The 21,764-nt window shown below is 39.8% G+C and overlaps 6 protein-coding genes across 6 annotated transcripts; all 6 read right to left on the bottom strand.

Annotated features, from left to right (window-relative positions):
* Window positions 1–4,467: 4,467 nt before the first annotated feature.
* Window positions 4,468–11,922, bottom strand: LOC145445888 (phosphorylated adapter RNA export protein-like). Its single transcript, XM_080324044.1, has 6 exons — window positions 7,889–11,922; window positions 7,458–7,564; window positions 6,818–6,965; window positions 6,034–6,157; window positions 5,889–5,969; window positions 4,468–5,063 (listed from the first exon to the last, which is right to left on the bottom strand). Exons 1-6 carry the CDS (start codon window positions 8,188–8,190, stop codon window positions 4,812–4,814), a joined length of 1,014 nt encoding a protein of 337 aa, XP_080180170.1. The 5' UTR covers window positions 8,191–11,922; the 3' UTR covers window positions 4,468–4,811.
* An 18-nt stretch (window positions 11,923–11,940) lies between these two features.
* On the bottom strand, window positions 11,941–12,387 carry LOC145446744 (adenosine 5'-monophosphoramidase HINT3-like). The gene has a single exon (XM_080325099.1). It carries the CDS (start codon window positions 12,385–12,387, stop codon window positions 11,941–11,943), a length of 447 nt encoding a protein of 148 aa, XP_080181225.1.
* A 30-nt stretch (window positions 12,388–12,417) lies between these two features.
* LOC145445890 (adenosine 5'-monophosphoramidase HINT3-like) lies at window positions 12,418–15,069 on the bottom strand. The gene has a single exon (XM_080324046.1). The coding sequence runs from the start codon at window positions 13,282–13,284 to the stop codon at window positions 12,850–12,852; it is 435 nt and encodes a 144-aa protein (XP_080180172.1). The 5' UTR covers window positions 13,285–15,069; the 3' UTR covers window positions 12,418–12,849.
* On the bottom strand, window positions 13,330–15,740 carry LOC145445889 (putative RNA-binding protein 18). The gene has a single exon (XM_080324045.1). It carries the CDS (start codon window positions 15,732–15,734, stop codon window positions 15,114–15,116), a length of 621 nt encoding a protein of 206 aa, XP_080180171.1. The 5' UTR covers window positions 15,735–15,740; the 3' UTR covers window positions 13,330–15,113.
* Window positions 15,741–15,762: 22 nt separating this feature from the next.
* LOC145445887 (nuclear exosome regulator NRDE2-like) lies at window positions 15,763–19,097 on the bottom strand. The gene has a single exon (XM_080324043.1). It carries the CDS (start codon window positions 19,095–19,097, stop codon window positions 15,891–15,893), a length of 3,207 nt encoding a protein of 1,068 aa, XP_080180169.1. The 3' UTR covers window positions 15,763–15,890.
* A 29-nt stretch (window positions 19,098–19,126) lies between these two features.
* On the bottom strand, window positions 19,127–21,095 carry LOC145445891 (mediator of RNA polymerase II transcription subunit 10-like). The gene has a single exon (XM_080324047.1). The coding sequence runs from the start codon at window positions 20,983–20,985 to the stop codon at window positions 20,590–20,592; it is 396 nt and encodes a 131-aa protein (XP_080180173.1). The 5' UTR covers window positions 20,986–21,095; the 3' UTR covers window positions 19,127–20,589.
* Window positions 21,096–21,764: the final 669 nt, after the last annotated feature.

Raw genomic sequence — 21,764 nt, 5'->3', positions numbered from 1 at the left:
CCGACTTCTGCATTCCTCATGCTGTCATCTGATTGTGAAGCTAAGCAGTTGTAGACATCGTGTTGTGGTCAGCGTAGAATGGCTATAAATCTTCGCGGTTCCGATGAAAACAATTCACAGCCGATATCATTAAATACAGAACTTGACTCAACAACACTCATGAAGGAGAAACATATATATTATATAGAGAGAAACGTTCTGGTTTAAATCATTTTGCCCTTGATTAAAATCAATTGTAATAAATTAAATAATTCAAATCATGATTTTTTTTTTGATTTTTATGTTTTTTTTACTCATAACTATAACAACAACACGAACAAAAGAAAATGGGGTGAATAACGACCATGTCAATCCAGGTGATGAAGGATAACGCTTAAACTTTAATAATGTGGGGCTGTGAATTATCATCCAGAAAATGAAAACGTTCAACATATGTGGTATTGATAGCTGAAAACGTCTAACCTATGTGATAATGATTGGTCGCTCGAATCATTACTTATCTGTTCTAGTAGCGATCGAGGAAACAGGTTGAGTCAAATCGGGACTATCCATAATAGTTGCATCTTCATCTTGATCGATGGAGTGGTTTCTGCCAGCACACTGGATCAGAGATGAGGGACTCTTTCGAATTCTATAAAGACTTCGGATTGCGCTTCGCTTGCGGTATCCCACCAATGCCTCGGAAATAGCAACAGTATGTCGCAGACAACTAACTAGTATCCACAGCAAAACGCTAACATATTGATTGACTATCGCTTTTTGCTCTTTTCCCGCCTGTCTGTCAAATAGCTGAACTATACCAGTGGCGGTGACGAGATGCTATCTCCGGTATATATAAAATGCACAATATTGTCCGATAATAAACCACATTCATGCATCTCGTCCGAAAATTTGAAAAAACCAAAATAATCAATAAAATCAAAATGGTAAAATTAAAATAAAAAATCAACGAAAAAAACCTGATTTAAATCACACTGATTTAAACCAGAACCCCAAATACGCATAACGACATAAGGCAAAAAAGTAAGGAAATATAGTAATGAGGGGTGGTCTGATGTGACAATGTTTTTTAAGATATTGATATTTCAATTTGTGTGTGATTTACAAAATTCTTAAAGTGAACGAAATGTTTCTCACATTAGCGAGAAGAAGTAAAAAAAAAACATTGCTTTGACCAAGATACGTAGGCATAAAATACGCGGGATTGTGACCTCTCACGGCGCGAGTCGAGCCCTTGGATTACAAATCACTGTAATTATACCGAACCAACCACCAAATCATCAATAAGATTTCATTTTGGAGGAACTGCATACTCATTTTGTTTGTAGTTTGACCTTCAACTCTGGAATTCGATTCTCATGTTCGTTTGCAAGACCGCTGTTAGATTGAGAGACCACAGTTCCCTACATTGTACTTTGCGTATCGCATTATAGGCTACATTGTGAGTCTTAAGCAGAGGTGGTCAAAGTAGTCAAGAAAGCTACTCAAGTAGAACGAAAAAATCTACCCAATTACGAGTAGAAGTACTTCTTCCATAAGCAACCTAAAACTACTTGAAGTAGAAGTAGAATTTACTGACTTTAAATCTACTCAAGAAAGTAAGTAGTTGTGAAAACGATCGTAATTCGTTCGCATGGACAGTCAAAAGCTGCAAATGGAACTATGTGTAAGGTGTAGAGAGCTTGATTCATATTGATGCATCCCAGGAGGTGTCGATTTTTGACAGAATAAGCAGTCGTCCACATCATGGGATGTAAATGATAGTATTGATATGGAAATGCGATACTAATTCTTTGTCCACTCGAACACCCCGTTTTAGAGAATATCATGACATGGCGCCATCCCCCATATTACAAGGCCTCTAGTTCAGTCGAAAAGCAATACGGAGAAGTTGTGTTGGATACGGCTTTAACACTTTGTGCGATTAGTATGCGTTAATTAAAAATATGGCAGATCGTAAAAATGCCATATAGTGTAAAGCTTTATTTCCGGAAAATATGAGGCAATACTACACTTGCTTTTATACTTCAACATGTATGTTTTCCAGACAAAATTACAATTAGAACTCAACGTATAATACTCGTAATTGAAAGAAAAATACAATTACTACTTTCATGTCTTTTGTCCAGAAAGTTTCAACGGAGGTCTGCTAAAACAGATCCAACGTTAAAAAAGTCAAAGTCCACGTTTCCAGATTAGGACACGTCAAATACAAATACTACTTTCATGTCTTTTGTCCAGAAAGTTTCAACGGAGGTCTGCTAAAACAGATCCAACGTTAAAAAAGTCAAAGTCCACGTTTCCAGATTAGGACACGTCATGGGCTGATAGGTATAAAAGGTTATTGCTAGATTGCGAAACGATAGTTTCAAACGTTATGGGAGGCCATACTTACTGTGATGAAATATTTCGTATAGGCGACAATGCGGTGTGAACGGAACCAAGCAACCCGGTATCTAAATTATATTCAGCGATACTTTCGTAAAACATATTCGTCACTCAATATCTACTGTGCGCGAAGCGCAACGAAAATTCTGGGTATACCATGACTTTTATGAAAATTAAATGTTGGTACTACGTGAAAACAGCCCCGAAATTCCTTAGGCTATCTTTCTTATTGGCAGATTAAACTACTTCTACTTGACAAACTGAAAATAGCGAAAAGTAAGTAAGTAGATCACAAAATCTTACGAAGCAGAAGTAGAAGTAGTCAAAAAAAGATCTACTTGAGTAAGTACCAGAAGTAGAGGAAAACTACTTGAGTACTTCGAAAAAGTAGAAGTACTTCGTTACTGACCACATCTGGTCTTAAGCGGATAAACATATGTATAAATGCCTACGATTGATTGGTAGGCCTACTGTCCGTTATGGCAATTTCCATCTTCTTTTCACTGTCACCTTAATATAACCGCAGTTTGTGATTGTCAGGTAATGACGTCGTCGCACGCTCATGGCCTGCAGCAACCTCATGGAGTCTGTCTCGGGTTTTCCCCGTGGCGGGATGATTTATTGCATCCACTCGGTCTCGCTACGACATCAAGAGCAAGAAACTCTGCTGCATGTAGGTAGTGGAACCGGCCTATATATGAACAAACACTTCTTCAAGTTAACGGTGTTCTATCTGTGTGCTACCCTTGCTAGTTCCTTCCTGATGCTTGCAAGTACAATCTTAGATTTATTTTTCAGTCGTTCTGTTTCAGAGATGCAACTAGTGATATTCTATAGTGCATAACTGTTCTCAGCGGAGCTGTACATTTGGGATTCTTCGACAATGTTATTGAATGGCCTAGCTCTACCGATATGGATGTTTCGGATACTTGACGAGATTCTTCGGAGTATCTCGGAGTCTGGGATTGAGATCGTCGGAGTCGGAGGGAGTTTTCCTCAGAGACCAAAGTTGTCGGAGGGATTCGGAGTCTCGAAAAGCACTATCCGCTCATCACTGATATATACTGTGATGAAATATTTCATACGGACGTCAATGCGGTTTGAACGGAATCACGCAACCCGCTACCTAAATTATATTCACCGGTACTTTCGTGAAATCATAATGGTCACTTCAAATCCAAGCGCGCGAAGCGCGACGAAAATTTTGGGCTTTATTCAACTTTCAGGAAAATTAAATGTTAGGGTTACCATATTTTGGAATCGAGAAAGGAGGACACTTTGTCAAAATTTTCAAACTTAGAATACCGGTGGAAAACCCTGAAAAATTGGTCAATTTTTCTCACTTCGCAGTCGGGCTCAGCGCCCAAAATACTGATTTCTCCTTCACTTTATCAGGTGGTTGACTAAAAAAAAGGTCAACATTCCACTACGCTCCCGAAATACCCGTGGGAGCGTCACTTCGGTGCTGACTTGCGGAATCTCAGTCGAATTTTGCTATGAATTTGACCACAGGAGGACGTATGGTAACCCTATTAAATGTTGATACTCCGTGAAAACAGCCCCGCAATTCCCCAAGCTATCTTCCTGATTGGAGGATTAAATTACTTCTACTAGACAAACTGAAAATAGCGAAAAGGATGCAAGTAGATCACAAAATATTACGTAAAAGGAGATTAGATCTTTTTGAGTAAGTACCCAAGCAGCGGAAAACTACTTGAGTAGCCTACTTGAAAAAAGGAGAAGTACTTCGTTACTGACCACCTCTGCGGGCACTTCCCCCAAATAAGCGAACTAGAATTATCTAGTGGTCCAAATCCGCTCTGAAGATCATCAAACGTAAACAATACCTTCACCACCACCAACAGGATAGCCGGCAGGGAAAACGGCTTCTTGAAATCCTCACCCTACTTCATTTTGAACACTGCGTTCGATATTTCTTCGTTAACGCGACTACCTCATTTTTTTACCCCTTCCTAAGTTCACCCCAAGTATATCCATGGTCATGTGAAGCGCGATTCGCATTTCTTCAAACGATTTCAGCTGGCTAGCGATGGACGACCACAGGAGAGAACAACGACATAGACAACATAACCTTGATGATACTCAGACGAAAAACAACCACAATAAAAAGAGTTGCAAAAAGTGTGAAATGTTTTAAAAAAGTAGCAAATTATGTCGCGAAAGTCTATGCAATTTTCAAAAGTAACACAACTGCGAAAATTAGTAATGACAAGTGAGACAATAAGTTTTGATACTGAACAACCAAGTTGGCTTCATTGTGGTAGTAAACACATTACAGTGCAAAGGAGAGTCTTTCTCAGCGCAATCACAATGAAGGTCGTTGCATACTTCGCTTGCAGCAAAAACAGGTGCGGATATTATCCACAAGCGGATTAATCTCAACTCTGGCGGAATACCTCGCATCATCCGAAAGTGTCAGTGTTCTCATCTGAATCTTCGATCTCGCCATCGCTGAATTTCTTTTCGGAAACCGGCACTTTCTCGGTTGCATCCACAACACATTTCTCATCAGGCAGAGACATTTCCACGGTATTATCTTCGGGAGTAGTAACGGAGCTCTGCTTCGTCTCCATTACGTCACAGTGATTGCTTTTGGAGGGCTTTCTCAATTCCCATAACAGCTTGTCTTTTTCAGCTTCCAAAGCAAAGACTTTCTAGAATACAAATGAGAACTTAATTTCGGGAAAGTGCAAGTGAGGTATATATACCATAAAGGCTGCACACTAGGGGTGTTCAAAAATGTATTTTTTTCTCAAATCGTACTGGCTACTTGATAAAACTGTTAGGTTACCTAATTTAAGCCCACACACCAAATTTAGTTCAATTCCAGCGAGTAGCCGCATTGCTACAGGAGAAGAAAGTTTGTATTTATTATACAAAAAAAATAAATAAAAAGTAGAATTCTAAATTTTCTGTTCACTCCATGAAAGTGTCAGGTTGTCTACAGAAATGATGTTCACCAAATTTGGTTCAATTCCAACAGTGGAAGCGGAGTTACGGCCATCGAAAAATTCTTGAATATCAATAAAATAGTATTCACGATGACCAACTCTTTAATTATTTATTATAAGTGTGCCCACCGTAAATACTATTTCATTCAAATCCAAATTTTTCGACGGCAATAACTCCGCTTTCGCTGGTTGGAATCAAGCCAAATTTGGTGAACATCGTTTCTATAGACAACCTAACACTTTCATGGGGTGAACAAAAAATTTTGAATTTTTTTATTTGTTCATTTTTATATCATAAATAGAAACTTTATTCTCCTGTAGCAATGAGGCTACTGGTTGAAATTGATCCAAATTTGGTGTGTAGGCTTAAATCAGGTAACCTAACAATTTTATCAAGTAGCCAGTACAATTTGAGAAAAATAGTCATTTTTGAACAGCCCTATTGCACACCCTCCTACACCCACTACCTGGACACTCGTAAAAAGCGTGAATTTGTCACAGACAACCACCAAAATTAACTCGACTTACGTTGATCGGATCTTGATCTACGTTCGGGTCGTTGCGCACGAGATAGAGGAAAGTGCCGCCAGGCGTTCGCCTCCTCTTGCCCTAAAACGAATTCATGCGGAGTTACGTTTTAAGTCTTTCTTGGAGAAACTGCGAACCGCCGTACATTCATGATCATCAAACCTCCGTCCCTCTCAATGTTCTCGGTTTTATTGTAGAAGTCGATCGTTTTAGGCACGCCCAACACTTCAGTCAGAGCGCGAATCAGATCTCTTTTACGTTCCCACAACCTACGTAAAAATATGGTCATGTAGGCTACATTGACATATTCAGTTTGGGTGTATTTGTGAAGAAACAAATCTATTTTCGTATTGGTGATGATTTTCTTTTTCGGAATGGGACGTTGTATATTTTTGCCTGTGATGTTTTTGCGGCATACACACTGACTCATGCTTTATACACACGATCTGTGCATATGCATAAAGCATGTGCATATGTCACTGGACAAGGAAGGTACGGATTTTGCCTTGTAACGCTTTTTAAGTCTTGCACCACTCCTACATGCTATCCCGGTAACGCTGAGCGCCAAGCGGGGAAGTCATGGACACCAGTGTTACTAATTAGGTCTTTGGTATGACCCGGCCGGGGATTTGAACCTGCTATTTACCGATCAAAAAGCGGGATGCTCCATCATTACCCCCACACGAGGTAAGAGGTGCAGGTTAGCACTCAACTTGAGTACTTTGAAAATATAGAATATCTTCACCTCTGAATATCTGTTGGTTTTGAGTTGAAAATCGAGAGATTTGAAAGTACTGTGCGGCAGCAGTGTGCATCACAATAATGATAATAATAATAATAATGAGAAAAGGTAGTGTCATGTCAAGTGCCCTTCCTATACAACACTACCTTACCTTGCATTAACCAACGTTATTATATTATCTTCTTACCTGAACGCGATTTCTTCGGATACTCTGTCGACAGGGTCGTCGTCACAAATTTGAATACGCTTCTTTAACGTCACGGACTGACCCGGTTTGTAGTTTGGAACGTTGTTATTCTTTTTCGCGTTCTTGCGCTTACGATGATTTCCGGCGTCTGAAGCACATACCATATACCGGTATTGGAGTAAATTCACTACCAAAGCAAATTTTGACTTGAGTCGAGTAGAGTGAATTTTTAAAGTGACTCGAGTCAAGTCAAGTCCCCAAATATTTTCAGTAAGTGTCGTTTGATATTAATATCCGGATGCATATACTTAATTGCACAGATAGGATAGTCCAAACTAATTGAGTCATTCAAAAAATGTGACTTGAGTCAGCGTAACACTTCCATATAGATTTAGATTTTGTAGGTTGTAGGCTAATAGGCGAGAAATATTAAACTCTAGTCTAAATTTCAGAAAAAAAAAGTTGAGATCTATAAAATAATTACTATGTTCTTAAAATAGGCCTATATGAATGAATGAAAATTGTAAAAATATCAAATGTAACCATCTCTATGTGGAAAAATCAACCTTTGAGGCACACCAAGTAGCCTAGACATGGAAAATATCATATTTACTCGCATGTAACACGCTGAGTAACCGACCTTTTCTCTTCACATCTTTTGCTACGTTTGACGGCTTCATATCTTCTTCCGACCCATTAGAATTCGTTTCTTCTGTGACTTTTGGTAAGTCGAAGGACTCTGGACCTCTGCGGCACAAATGCATACTTTTGAAAAGTCAAGACAAATCAAATGCATTCAATACATTTTTGCTTCAGGGTGGATATATATTGACGTGGTCCCGCAGGGTTCGGACAATAAAACTAGCACCGACATTAAGATCTCAAACCTAGCATCGACCATGGTAATAGAAGGATTACTCACGTGTAAGAAGCACATTGGTCACTTAGCTACCATCAAGAAAAACATCAAATCTTATGGCAGCTCCAAAATTGTTGCGTTACTCAATGGCAATTCCCCGACAAAAACATTCACGGTATAATGTGTTCACATATTGAGGAGTGTCCACTAACCTTGAAATGTGATACTGCATACCCACAGATCCAAAGCTGGAAGCAATATCGGCTGAACTTTGTTCGACTAACACTGACCCCCACACGTTTGCATTCTTCGATCGCTTTGAAATTACACTTTGGTTTGTACGCTGTGTGCACTCAGCACGCATCGAAAAATCACTCGGCTCGAGACTCCTCGGCCTTTTACTACTCATGACTGGAGCATCACTGTCACAATCAGAGTCACTGTGTATTTCTCCCTCGTCCGAGGATAGGGCTTGGTTTAGACTTGCTGATGCAGTTCGATATTTCGTTTCCATGTTTTAATTTCCTATTAACTCTATAAGTTACCGGTACCAGTTATCATGATCTAAATAAAAATTTAGGAATAAATCACCAGTGTGGATAAATTAATCCACGATGTAAAGTTGCATAGTACAGAATGCATTTGTCATGCACATGGTCAGGGTTGTAATGTCTCGACTCGAGTCGCGATTTTTGGTGACTCGACTCGAGTCAATTTTTGTATTGACTGAACTTGTACTCGAGTCATTGTGCATAACTCGAACGAAGTCATATGACTCGAGCTAGGACGGCGGCGACAGACATTTCATTGTAACTTAGAAGAATGGTACAGTTACCACATTACTGGTATTTCGTCTATCTGTCCTGATACTTGGAAAATAGTGCCAGAAACTGTTGAGGCTGAGGAAACTATTAAATTATAAATGCGAGCCATTCTATATCACTCAAGCAGAGTTGAAAAGAGTGGGTTGATCCGGATTGAACAGAAAACTGAACAGTGAGCATAATGACTTGGACTCGAGTCAAAACACTATGACTCGGACTCGACACTCTACTAGCTGACTTCGACTTGACTCGGTGGTGAATTGAAAATGACTCGACTTGACTCGAGTCAAAACTATAAAAGTGAGATTGACTTGTGACTGGAACCTTAGAACTTGGTTGCAACCAGACATGGGGTGATTACTTCATGAATGTAATCGATTGCGATTACGATTACTTATGAATCACGCGATTACGATTACGATTACGATTACAGCAAAATCAGGAAGTAGTCGATTACGACTACGATTACATTGGAAAAGTAATCACGATTGCTCACGATTACATTAATTTTGCTTCTTAAAACCAATCTTAGAAGATATTTGGAAGGCAATATAAGGATTGCGACAGAAGGCCTTAAATGTGTAAGCAACTTTCTTTGTATATGATACGTTATTTGCTTGCTACGTCATAAAGGGTCCATTGTCCAACTTGAGGGATGATTTCTAGCACCCACCGATTGGTAGGCTATTCTTGTCACGACCGTAACTTCCGCACCCCAATAATGTTTAGAACGAGCTCGACGGGGACTAAAAAGTAGGGATGGTGGGAACCCCTGATAGGTTCAGATTCGTGTGAACGCGAACGTTACCCTTATGACGTCACGTGTCGTCACATTGGTAATTCCAACTCTACATATCTCGGAAGCGATATATAAATGTACGTACGTACACGACTCCGGCCACATTATGCCACAATACTGAAGTACATGCTGAATTTTTAAAATTCACAAAATATATCAAATTGAGTAAAAAAATGCAATAATAATCCCATAAAATCAATATCTTCCGTCGCTTTGCCGTCAATTTTGACGAGGACTTGCAAGAGAATGTAAGCTTACGCCTTAATGGACGAGGATAGACCGGACAATGTATTCGGTGTCCGACTATTGCGATATTGATATTGAGCAAAGTGTAAAACTGGATTCTATACTTGCTACCGATATTAGCTAATGAAAAAGTTATACCGCCGTAGCCAACACCCTAATCGTAATCCACAGATTTGTTTTTTTTTATGCAAATCAAGATGGAGACCGTACGCCTGCAGGATTTTTTTACATAAGAGAACGACGTATTCTTCATATCAATATCAATATTGGTTGAATAAGCATCATTCGCTGACACTATACATATACTGTATTTCGTTCGTGATGTTGTGTGATTGTGGGTCAATCTCACAGCATAGAGTTAATAAATATTTACAATAGGAAAGCTGAATATTTCGAGCAAAGCATTGTAACAAAGCAGGGAAAATTTTAGAGATTGGCAAGTTATATGATTAGTGTTGATTTTTTATGCTGCCAGCGCCTTGCATATAGAGTGGCATGAAGTTGAAATGCAAAGAATTTAAACCAAATATGTAATAATGACGTGGAAAATTGTAATAGCCTACGTGAAAAAGGTTCACAGTGCAGAACCTACGAAGGTTCGTTTGTGAACGTGAAATCTCTAGATTTCTGAGGTTTACATGCAGTACGCGAACGTGAACCTCACGCTCACGCCATCCCTACTAAAAAGTATTTCGTAAATCAACATAAATTATGGAGTATTTTTTGAGAGACTCAATAGACTTGAAAATTTTCTTCGAGGTTCGCGATTTAATGAATCCAGATAGCTTGATTTTGAAATGCATACGTCTCCCCAAAGAAAACAGCATGTCTGATTCATAGGAATAGGCATTGCGGTGCCGGTCATTACCGCGTCACGACAGTGACGACACTCCAAAAGACATATGCAGTTTCGACCAACATGCGACTTCACGAAGTGTGCTACAAAAGAAATACCTAGGCCGAAACGCTAGGTATGTGTCCGTTGTCAATAGCCACGCTAGATGGGCGTGACGAATAGTCCTGTCCTTCCAATCGTAGCCCCACAATACAAATGTCACCCGGGACCCCACAGAGGAATGAAGACATGGTAATTTGTTCGCGCATCTCACGAAAGTTTCAGTCTGATACGTTTGGGCGACTATACAACATCTTTTGATTAGGCTATATAACAGACGAGAGATCACGAAACTAAAATAGAGTAATTATAACAACATATAAGATGTAAAAATTATGAATTTCGTGCTCCCAGCTCTATCGGTAAATGTGACCATCGGGGCTGAGAGAGGATTAACAATGAATAGTAATATAATGCGATCACTAATATTACTGACGAGATTCAGTCATCAACCTGAAAATTGACGTGGTGGGGACGAAGTGCTGTTATGCTACTGATTCTAGCTACAACACAGGCTAACTATTTGTGTAAGTGAATGGCTATATCTTTGTCCGGTGTAATTACGCACGTACATAGTCCTACTGCTCGGCAAGCAACAGCGGTCAAACTGCGTTTTTAACTAAACATAACGAAACATCAATACATGAGTTACTATTTGAAACTAGGCAGGGTGGTGAATATTATCCTGCTGCGAGGCAGTGGCGTCTGCAGTGTATTGATAACCTGATACCCAGCATGGCGAGTGTTCTTACAATTACACTAACCAGCAAAGCCAATACTTCTGACGTAATAAGGAGCAGTGGCGTTTGGAAATCGGACATTGATGCTATCAATAAACCTGGTATAATATCTCCTTGTTCGCGAATGTTCAGTTTATGTCATAGTCCTCGTACAAATAAAAAGTAATCGTTATTTCACAAAGAAATCGATTAAATATGTGAAGTAGTCGATTACGATTACGATTACTTCGGATTTTTTTCGAATGTAATCGATTGCAATTACGATTACTTCAAAATGCTGTAATCGTCGTAATCGATTACGATTACTAATCGCGATTACCCCATGTCTGGTTGCAACCCTGGTAATAATGACTCGAGCAGCGACTCAAGTCATTTATTATATCCGAAAAATTACTCAAGACTAGGACGGCATTACTAGGACCAGATTATTGGTTATTTTGTCTATCAGTACTGATACTTGAGCATTAGGCCCAAAAACGGTTAATCTTGAGGTAAATTACGATATTATGGATGCGATACACATCACGCAAGCAGAGTTGTAAAAACTGGATTGAACATGACTACAAATTGAAATTGAACAATGAATTGGACTCGAGTCGCAATACCATGACTTGAACTTTTGCTTACTGATCCGTACTTGACTCGCTTGTGAATTGAAAATGACTGGAATCAGAACTATAAAGGTAGGATTGGTCGTGACTCGGAATTTCGTGACTTTATTACAACCCTGGTCATGCATCGTTTCTATCATAACACCAGATTACTTCGGATTGCCATCACGTTGAAATCGTAATTTTCGCTTGACGTTACCAATCAGAGTGTCAGGAGAGATAAAAACTTCACTTTGTTTCATTTGATACTTTGTTGATATCTCGGAAGCTGGGTATATGCAGTGCAGATGCAAATGACTAACAGAGGTGCCGACGGGTTTGTGGAATCCAATTTTTGAACCTTCCAAATCGCCGCCTCTTTCAAGCAAGCAAGATCTGCCAAAATCAACCATATCATGGATCAGTTCAATATGCTCTTCGGTGCATAAATTCGTTTGATCAATGTGAATCTTCGGCGCCACCAAGAAATGGTATTTTGCTGCGGGTGTTACGTTGTTGAATACGACCATCTTTGAATTTTCTTCAAAAGGCACAGTGCGATGGTTGTTATTGCATATCTGACAGAACACGCATGCGTTCAAAAGAAGATCTGACATACTTCTTAATTCATAGTTACTGCCTACAAACTGTAAGAATGAAAACGGATATAAGCAATCAACAAAGTTAGTACTCGTCACCAAGCATAAAAGATTAAATAAATACTAACAGAACAAAGTCACAAGAATAGATATATTAAATGATGAACATAATATCATGTCATTGTAACAAGATAAAAACTCTATAGAGATCAAAAGCACCTATAGATCCTAAGTCGCAATGTACACGTCCAATCTAGTCATATACTCTCCAGACTATGGGTACTGGCAAGATGAATGTTGTTGCATTAAAGGTGGATGGTTACTGATTATATTGAATACTTATTGCTATAGATGGGAGGTAGGTTGATTCCATTTTCCAGTGGTGTGAAAACAAATCCGCAAAACCTCACTTGAGTCTTGATACTTATTTTTGCATAACGAATAGAAGACTACATGTGCTTGAACAGTGAGGATATCGGTTCACATTTTTGCCTTTATAGAATTGATCACATAGTCTGGCGTGACAAAAATTTTATCGCTGTACATAATTCTGAAAAGTATAGACATTTCTGATACCGGATAAATAACGTGTAAGTGTAGATGGTTCACAGTAGTGAATGGCGGCCAATGAAACCCGATTTTCATGTCCGATTCGTCCCCGCCGTGTTCCTTGAGATAATCCGTGCCGTATTTTACCATTTCATTGACCAGCTCCACATGCTCTTCCGAATCCAATGTTTTCGGGCTGACGAGATGCTCTTTCGGTATGATAAGATAGTGTTGCTTCGATGCGGGATTTATATCGTTGAATAGAGCTAAACTTTCATTTTCCGCCAAAACTTTACTGCTTCCTTGCTCTTTCTGGGCAATGTTACAGAAAATGCAGTTGCTTTCTTTCGAAGTTCGATTTCCCATTACTTTATGAAAGACAGCATTAAAGCGTACTACAACTAACCTACACTAAAAATGATACGTTCTCACATAAATTTTCATGTCAACCATGTTGGTTACTAAACATACAGTTTTGAAACGAGTAACATAGCCACAACGTGGGTACAGTCAGTTGTTTTACTCATGACGCACAAACGCTATCAAATAATTAACAAACTTTACGTATGTATCATGTGGATAGGCAAGCTTCTTCAAGGTGTCCGGTCAATACCGAGAATGCTATTACCGAGAAGGACAATACCGAGAATGGAAATTACCGAGAATGGACAGTACCGAGAATTCAATATATGCAATGCAGGCATATGTTATGCATATGAACAGGTCGCGTGTGTGCATCACGGTGGTGCCACATTCGGTACCGATTCTCAGGTCTAAATTTCTCGACAACTTCCGTTACGCTAAGTTAGATTCTTGGCATTGACCATTCTCGGTAATGTCCATTCCTGGTAATGTCCGTTCTCGGTAACGTCCGTTCTCGGTAATGTCCATTCTCGGTAATAGCATTCTCGGTAATAGTATGGAACCCTTCTTCAAAATATGGCTTCAACCCAGTCTGTAAAGAGGATGACAAATAGATATCATTACATGACATAATGACGAAAAGTGGTTTGCACCATTTTGAACGCTGACAATCCAATTCAAGCTACGCACAACCCTGGATTGTGGTCCTGTCATCAACAGGAATTGCATCACATTCCGGTTGTAAAGCTTGACAATACGGTAGAAGTCTCGAAAAGTAGCCATGAATAATTCAAGCAACACATTACTATGAGTTTAGATGCAAAAATGCTAGCTTGTAAGCTCTCAATGCAGTCCAACTTCCCATGGTACAGTATGCCCTTTCCTAATTACCCCTGGTGAGTGCTACTCCGAAATTAAATTGCCAGGCATATTGATTCAGGGACTCGGCTGATCCATTAAAATAATCTGCATTACTTAGTTTTTGAAACCAAGTGCCTGATTGTGAGGCCCACGATTCAAAAGCAGTGTGTTGTATAACAACAGCAAAATCCTGCAAGTCGACTTAGTGATACATGATCACCAACACTCTACGATATTGAAATGATTGACACATAGTAAACAGGGGCAACACAAATAGCTGTTAGGTATTTGAAAATAAGCAAAAATGAGACAGCACGAGCCGTCCCGAAAAAAAATACAAAGATGACGATAGGACATCAACATGGCATTGTAAAATACATCATGCAATATTGAGCAAGACAGTTCAAGGATTTTAGGTTATCCAACAATGAATCCGCATACCCACTGAAATATTGCAGGGGTTCCTCACTTCTGCACAATTACCACGAGACCGTAGCTTTGCTCCATAATATACCCATCGGCCACCGATAATGTCGAGTCCATATCACACCTTGAAAGGCCATTGGAGGTATAAAGAAACATTGGCAAAAACTATAATCTGCGACTGTTGGACAGGGAACATTGATAATTTTTTTATAGATCACAGGTGTCCCAGAAGCAGAAGCAGCCTTGCCAATTTATTTTATGCCCATGAATATCAATGGATGTGAAGTTATCCGAATGACTTCTCTGTATGTAGTTTTGGAAGTGCGCCTACTCATAACTTACAAGCATTAAGGCACTACGAAACACCAGTGTCAAGAAACACAACTTGCAGGGGCCTACCACCGCCTCCGACCAGCTGTGATCATATCTGATCCATCATCTTGAGTAGAAAGCTCAAAACCAGTCTCAATGTGCAAGCAACAGCCCGCCCGGAGCTGGATAGTATTTAATGAAACAGATTTATCATAGCGCACAGTTACAATTTGTTAACGCCTCCTTTTTTTCTTATAATACGGTTTACTTGCTTCCTTAGCAGCGGCCGCAGCTTTAGCCGCCGCGTTTTGCTTCGAAAGCGCCAACAGTGGATGTAACTTAGTCGAAGAAGATTGGGCAGCTTGCTCTTTTGTGCGCTCCATTTCCTTCAATTTCGCCTCGATGGCGTGAATGGTGGCTTGCGACGAACGTTTCGACTTAAAAGGGGCTTTATCTTCGACGGCGACATCTGTAGGTAATTTCAGCGTCTCCTTATTGCGCTCCGACTTTTCCGTTGGATGATTGTCCGCCCAGCGCACTTGCAGCCTTTTAGACAGCACCCGCATGTTATGAAGCTTTAAAATAGCGCGGGCGGCGTGTTCTTCTTTTTCAAAAGTCACGAAACAATACCCTCTGGGCTGACCGGCCAGCGTGCCGGTTTTATGCACGAGAAAGTCAAACTGTTTGATTTTTCCGAAATTTTTCAGTATCTGCACCATTGTGTATTCGGTGATTTTTACGTCCATGTTCCCGATCCATATCCGTTGAGCTAAAGACGCCCCTTCAAAGTCCTCCTCCAACGGAAGAGGTTGGGAGGTTTTATCATGTTGAGCGGCTGTAAAACCGGTGGTCATCTCGGCTAAAAAGCTTCATTAACCCTAATCTGAAAAAGAATTAGAAAGATTTGTGTATGTTGTCTCAATAACGTGAAACAGATAAATATACATCCACATATTTCTTGTCACGGTCAATTTCTAGACTTTGATCATGAAATAGGATAATAACACACATTAGAAAGTCATCAGTAACTGAACTTCTTCCACCGGAGTACGTAAACGCAGATTTTTCTTTGAAATATTGCCAACGACTTCACTCAGTTTATCAGGGTGATGAAGCAAGACGTCCAAATGCAGATCGCGTGACCAGGAGCAAGAGTCTAACGCTCTGGTGTACAATCCTTCAATTCTGAGCGGATCGATTTGGGACTGAGCTTGAATGTAAGCTCTCCACAGTACCGCAGAGCCAGGGCAGCTATCCATCGATAACGCACGTTCGAACAGATTTTGAATTCTAACATCCAACAAGGTATGATTGCTGGCATCAGCACAGCCGGTATCGTTCGTGGCTTCTAAAATTCTTTTTCTACGTTTCAGTTCGTAATCGATCGCACATAACCATGGGATTGCCGAAGTTTGGTGATCGGTACAGGCTTTCGCAAAATGCCTTCTGACATTCCGACTGAGATAAGACGACAAATCAAACTCGGCTATAAACCAAGCGAAATGCGGATTGCACGGATATTTTTGAGCCGCTTCGTACACCATACGCTTGAAATCAGACATCAAAAGCGTTTTCGACTCTCTCAAATACCAGAAATAAAACTCGTACAGATTCTCCAAGTCGATTTTCGCTTGGAAGCAGTCTTTTTTCATCTTCTTACACAAAAAAAGTATTGCCTCGTCGATAATTTTGTGCGTTTTCTCTGGTAAGAAATATACGGAAAATACGAAAAAGCAACAAACTACATTAAAATATGGGCTTGAAAATTCGTTTTCGGTCATGCCAGAAAAGTCTTTCTCGTAATCAAACTGTTCGTACAATGACTGCAACTCTTCTAGCAAATAATCATATCCAGAATTGGCTTTCGCTACCGCTGTCGACCTCAAACTTTCACCGTTAGCTTGTCCAAATTTGCATCCGTCTCCCAAGCACGCCAGGACAGATAACAAAACCTTGTTGTGCGGGCAGTCCTTGCTTTTCCGCACATCGCCGACATCGCAATCGTTACAAGTGGAGATATGTAACTGCGAAATAACTCTGCATAAAAGATAGACTTTGTGCGCGCGCTGTCTTTTGACGCCCACATTCTTGTGGTTCAGCAACGGCACTGACATTGCAACTGATGTTTGCAATATCTTCAACGCATCTTGCTTTTTACTGCATAGCCATTCGATAACTGCAAAACTCATCCATACGCAAACAAGATTCGGTTTTACCGACAGCATCTTTTTCATCTCTTTTTTCGCTTCTTTCCCGCATTTTTTCAAATCCTTCGATTGATCATCGATGTAAAAACTGATTGCTCTTTTTTCAAAATACAGAGCGTAACAATCACACAACAATGCATGGAGCGACTCATTTTTCATCGTCCCGTCAAACAGTTGTTGAAATACGTTACACACGTACAAATGTTTATCATTTTCGAGACATCCCAATTGAGACTCTTGCTCGTTTCCGATCAAAAACGGTCTAGGAACGTAGAGCTGTTCGTACGGGCGCATGGCTTGATTGGAATGAGTGAAACGGAATATGCTCTGAACAGAATAAGGGTGTGATACGGTGGTAGCGTACGAAACCGGAGAGCCTAGTAAGCTCAAAAATCCATTCAAGATTTGTATTTTGGCACGATCCGCTTCTACTGCGAATAAAAATCCTTTAATATCAGAAAAAGGCACTGTTCGTTCATCATCATCACATTCCTCACCCTTAAATGAAGGTTTCCACGGTAACCAGTGTTTGTGGCTTCTCGTTTTATCGATTAACAACCAATTTTCAGTCAAGCTTTTGTCCGGATCTACATCGTCATCTTCATCTTCACCCTCGGCGGAATCATCGTACAAATCGTCAGCCTTAGAGACCCATCCCCCCGTCACTTGTTTATCCGCAAACTCCGCGAACCCTTTCGAATTCGGCTTGCCTATGATTCGATTATCTCCTTCGAAATATAACTTCATATGTTCCACCGTGTCCGACCATTCGGCATCCTGCGTCGGCCCACGAAAGTTCAACTCTAACATGCACTGGTACAAGGCCACGCATTGCTCCGTAAGTCCAGCTGCGGATTGAAAATCAACATACTCGGACAGCAGTTGGATAAGTCTCCGTTCACCCGACACTTCGGACATAGTTTCTTGCATATAAGTGCCTTCTTTAACGGACCTAAGTATTTCAATGCAGTGAGAGTATGCTCTCCTTGTACGCTTGATGCTGAACGCAGAAAAACTGTTGCAGTTGATGTGTAATATGTACGATTTCCAAACTTCCATATTGTCAGGAAATCGAAATAGTATATTCTCCCATTCTTTGTCGACGATGCCTTGTTCGTGCTCGAGTTCGGACTGTAATCTGACTCGCATTATTTGAAGAGACGCGTCTTTAGGATTGGACCGAACGGCGTGATTTAGTATCTCGATTTTTTTCTCAATGACAACACGCGCTTTTGAGGTTTCATTATCAAGGTGAAAAGCTTCATCCTGCCAGGCAACGAATCTTTTCCATAAACTAACATCGTTTGGATTTTCTCTAGTCTGACGATTGAATCGTTCTGTATTTTTTTTGACGGTGTCACTAAACGATTCGTCAACTTCCTCTGCGGCTGTGTCGTCATCTTCTTTACGAAGGGCACAGAACGTTTCGTATAACGGCGAAAATTTACTAGGCAAGTATGTCTGCGGCGTGGGGGCCGCGCTGTTGAAATACCGATCCTGTTTGTCTGCGTTTCTTGGTCTTTTCCGTTTTTTCTTTTTCCTGGTCACCGACATTTCGACGCGTTTCCAATCGGGAGTTCCGAGACAGAACAAACAGTCTCGGTAAAATTTCGGGATCAGAACTTTGTAAGGACGTGAAAAATGTACGTTGTCTTTATCCCCTGTCTTATCCGCTTTGTATGTTTTAGAGCTGACGGGTTCGAGTTTATCGACAATGTACGATACTTTCAACAAACTTACATCGTTGACAATTTCTTTTTTTGCTGCCAACGGATTAATTTGATCTTTCTTATCCCGACTTGATGTCGTGTCTCGTTTCACAAATTTACGTTGTCTTTCATCTTCACTTGAACTCGACTCATACCCAAACTTTTGCTCATACTCGACGAGTTTCGAAGCCTTGCTGGCTTGATAACTCTTGTTTTGCAACCATGACTGATCCGAGGACGCGTCGTGTTTCTCTGCAGCCTCAGACTTGGAAATGTGTCCGGCAGCAGGAAATAGACTCATATCTACAAAAAAGATAACAATACGCTGTCCTATAGCAATAAGTTAAGAACGAGTGTCAGTAAAATATCGTAAAACACAAATTCGCAAAGAATCTTCGAGGTACAGAACTTCAGTATACAATTGTATAGTATATTCATATTGAAACATACCGGAATATCTGTGGTTGGCACTAGGTAATCGTCGGTAACAATGTTATTTTTGATTCTCTACTAGTTACTGACCATTACCCGTGATGAGAGTCGGCTGCAAATATTCCGGCTTATTTCAATATGAATATATTCTCCAATTATAGCCAAAACTTCCCAAGTTAACCTACCAACTGATATAGGAATTCGTTATCACAATTGACAGAGAATAGGGCAGGTCTTCTATGTCCTAAATAATTATTAGAAATATTTGTCGTAAAGAAATAAACGTATCATATGAGTATATCCTACCATTTGTACCCGGCAATATCAAGAATGTTAATTTTCAGCAAAACCGACATAGAAGAACAATCCTTTACAAATTTATCAATAATCCATGACATATTGTTATGTAGGTGATAATGTTAAAATTGAATCCAGTCTGGTTTATCGCAGCATGAATTACAAAAGTCAGACATATTTCATTTGAATGCTCTGATCATGAAGACCTTTCACATCATTGTACACTAGGGCAGTTCAAAAATAACTTTTTTTACGGATTCCCGCCATTTACTGATTAAATTGTCAGAATAACCTAAAAACGCTGCACACCAAATTTGGTTCTATCCTAACAAGTATAAGCCTCCGCAGATCCAATTAATATTTTTAATTTATTAGCGAAAATTGAAAAAAATTTCAAATTTATCTGTCAACCCCATGAAATTGTTGGGTTGTCTTCAAAGACGATTCAAAACAAATTTGACTTAATTTCAACTAGTATAGAAGCGGAGTTGCTTGAGTTTTTCGTTGATAATTCTCGGATTATCCTTGATTAGCTGGAAACCGGAAAATAAGTTATTTTTGAACAGCCCTATTGTACACATACTGACATACACTAATATTTGCAACATAATAGTCATTAGTCATGGATGTAGTAGGCCAATATCTATGCCTGGCCAAGTGATGAAAACTATGTAGAGATTTGCAGAGGTAAGACATAAAATATCAAGACATCTATACAAAATCTGTCACTAGTCATGTGTGAGGGTCATAGATCCTGAAGTAAGTTTAGTGGCATAGCGAATATTAGACTTACAAATGAACTAAGCAAATATATTATGCAGATGTAGCTGGTCATGATTGATAACCTATCCATTCACAAGCAGTTCCGTTCTATATGCTACTCTGACATCCCAGCAAAGAGCAACAAAGGTGTGTATAGAATGTAATCAATGAGAGACGTAGAATATTTATCTTGGCTCCTGATTCAATAGATTGATTCAACCAGATGCTGAAGGACAATGCCCAATTGCCCAAGGCATGTGCATATATGTTGTTCCTACAAAGTGCAACATGACAACATCTGTTCAAGGTTCTTTCCGTAAGGCTTTGTACTCTTCAATTTGCTCTGGATAAACGGCTTCCAACTGTGACAGCAATTCTTGTCGAAATTTCCTGTACACCTCAATCTTCCCTTTTATCACTTCATTTTTCGACAGCGCTTTCTCGATGCAATGTTTCGTGTAAAGCTGCGGGTTCTTGCCGTTGTCTATATAATCGAATACTTCCAACGGCACGTGCACTTGCGCGAGCGACGTTTTGCACGCATCGATTTCTTTCAATCCATTTATCATAGAATTGATCTTTTGATTTAGCACAGTTTGACCCTGTGGTTGAAAGTCGCTCACAATGATACCGAGCTGGCGAACATTTTCGATGAACTGCTCTAAATGCTCCTCGAGGGGCTCGAATTTGTCACCCATTCCAGAGATCCCGCAACAACAGTCCGAAGCTCCGCAAACACAATCAACATTCGTCAAGCCAAGAGCCAAAGGTAGTACTGATCATTCGATGTGTCTAAAATGGCGACGGCAACGACGGTAACACCACATATACGTGCTTCTAAGACTGACGAACCCTACCAGCAACGACAATCAGAGTATAGATTACTAACCTACGTTTTCATGTTTTATATGGTTTTTATATGGTTTATCGTGATGAGCATTTTACTGGTCACATTAGATATTTTTACTGTAGATTACCAACTCACGGGAGTGCACTGGTGTATCCCCCTAAAAATTGAGGGATACAAGTTTCTGTGCGTCAGAAATATGTTTCTGTCTGTTGGCACCGGTTTAGCTCGTCATTTAAATTTTTTCCGTTACCGTTCATAGCGTCTTCACGCGAACCCCGTCGGCTACGTTGTTATTTTGGAGTGACCTAAGAATAAGAAATTATCTTGCCTTACTAGCGACATCCCAAGGATCTGGCAATTTTACTTCACTCTTATCACTCTTGTCAGTCGATCTTGACCATTGTTAACTCCACGCCTCTAAGGTATAAAATAACAGCAAATTATAATAATTTGTGTTTTTAACTTATCGATTCCAAAATGATCTCGCTATTCAAAACTGAAATATTTGTTGTTATAGATAATTTTATGGTCTATAAAATTTGCTATGTTTATGTGTATAAAGTATATGGAACGAAATATGGGTAAGGAATAAGATTACGACCGATAAATTTTGATCTCATTACAACC

The sequence above is a fragment of the Botryllus schlosseri genome, chromosome 9, assembly GCF_051294905.1.
Source record: "Botryllus schlosseri isolate E-star chromosome 9, Bs_hap1, whole genome shotgun sequence".
Lineage (NCBI taxonomy): Eukaryota > Metazoa > Chordata > Ascidiacea > Stolidobranchia > Styelidae > Botryllus > Botryllus schlosseri.
This window is presented reverse-complemented; position numbering and strand designations above follow the sequence as displayed.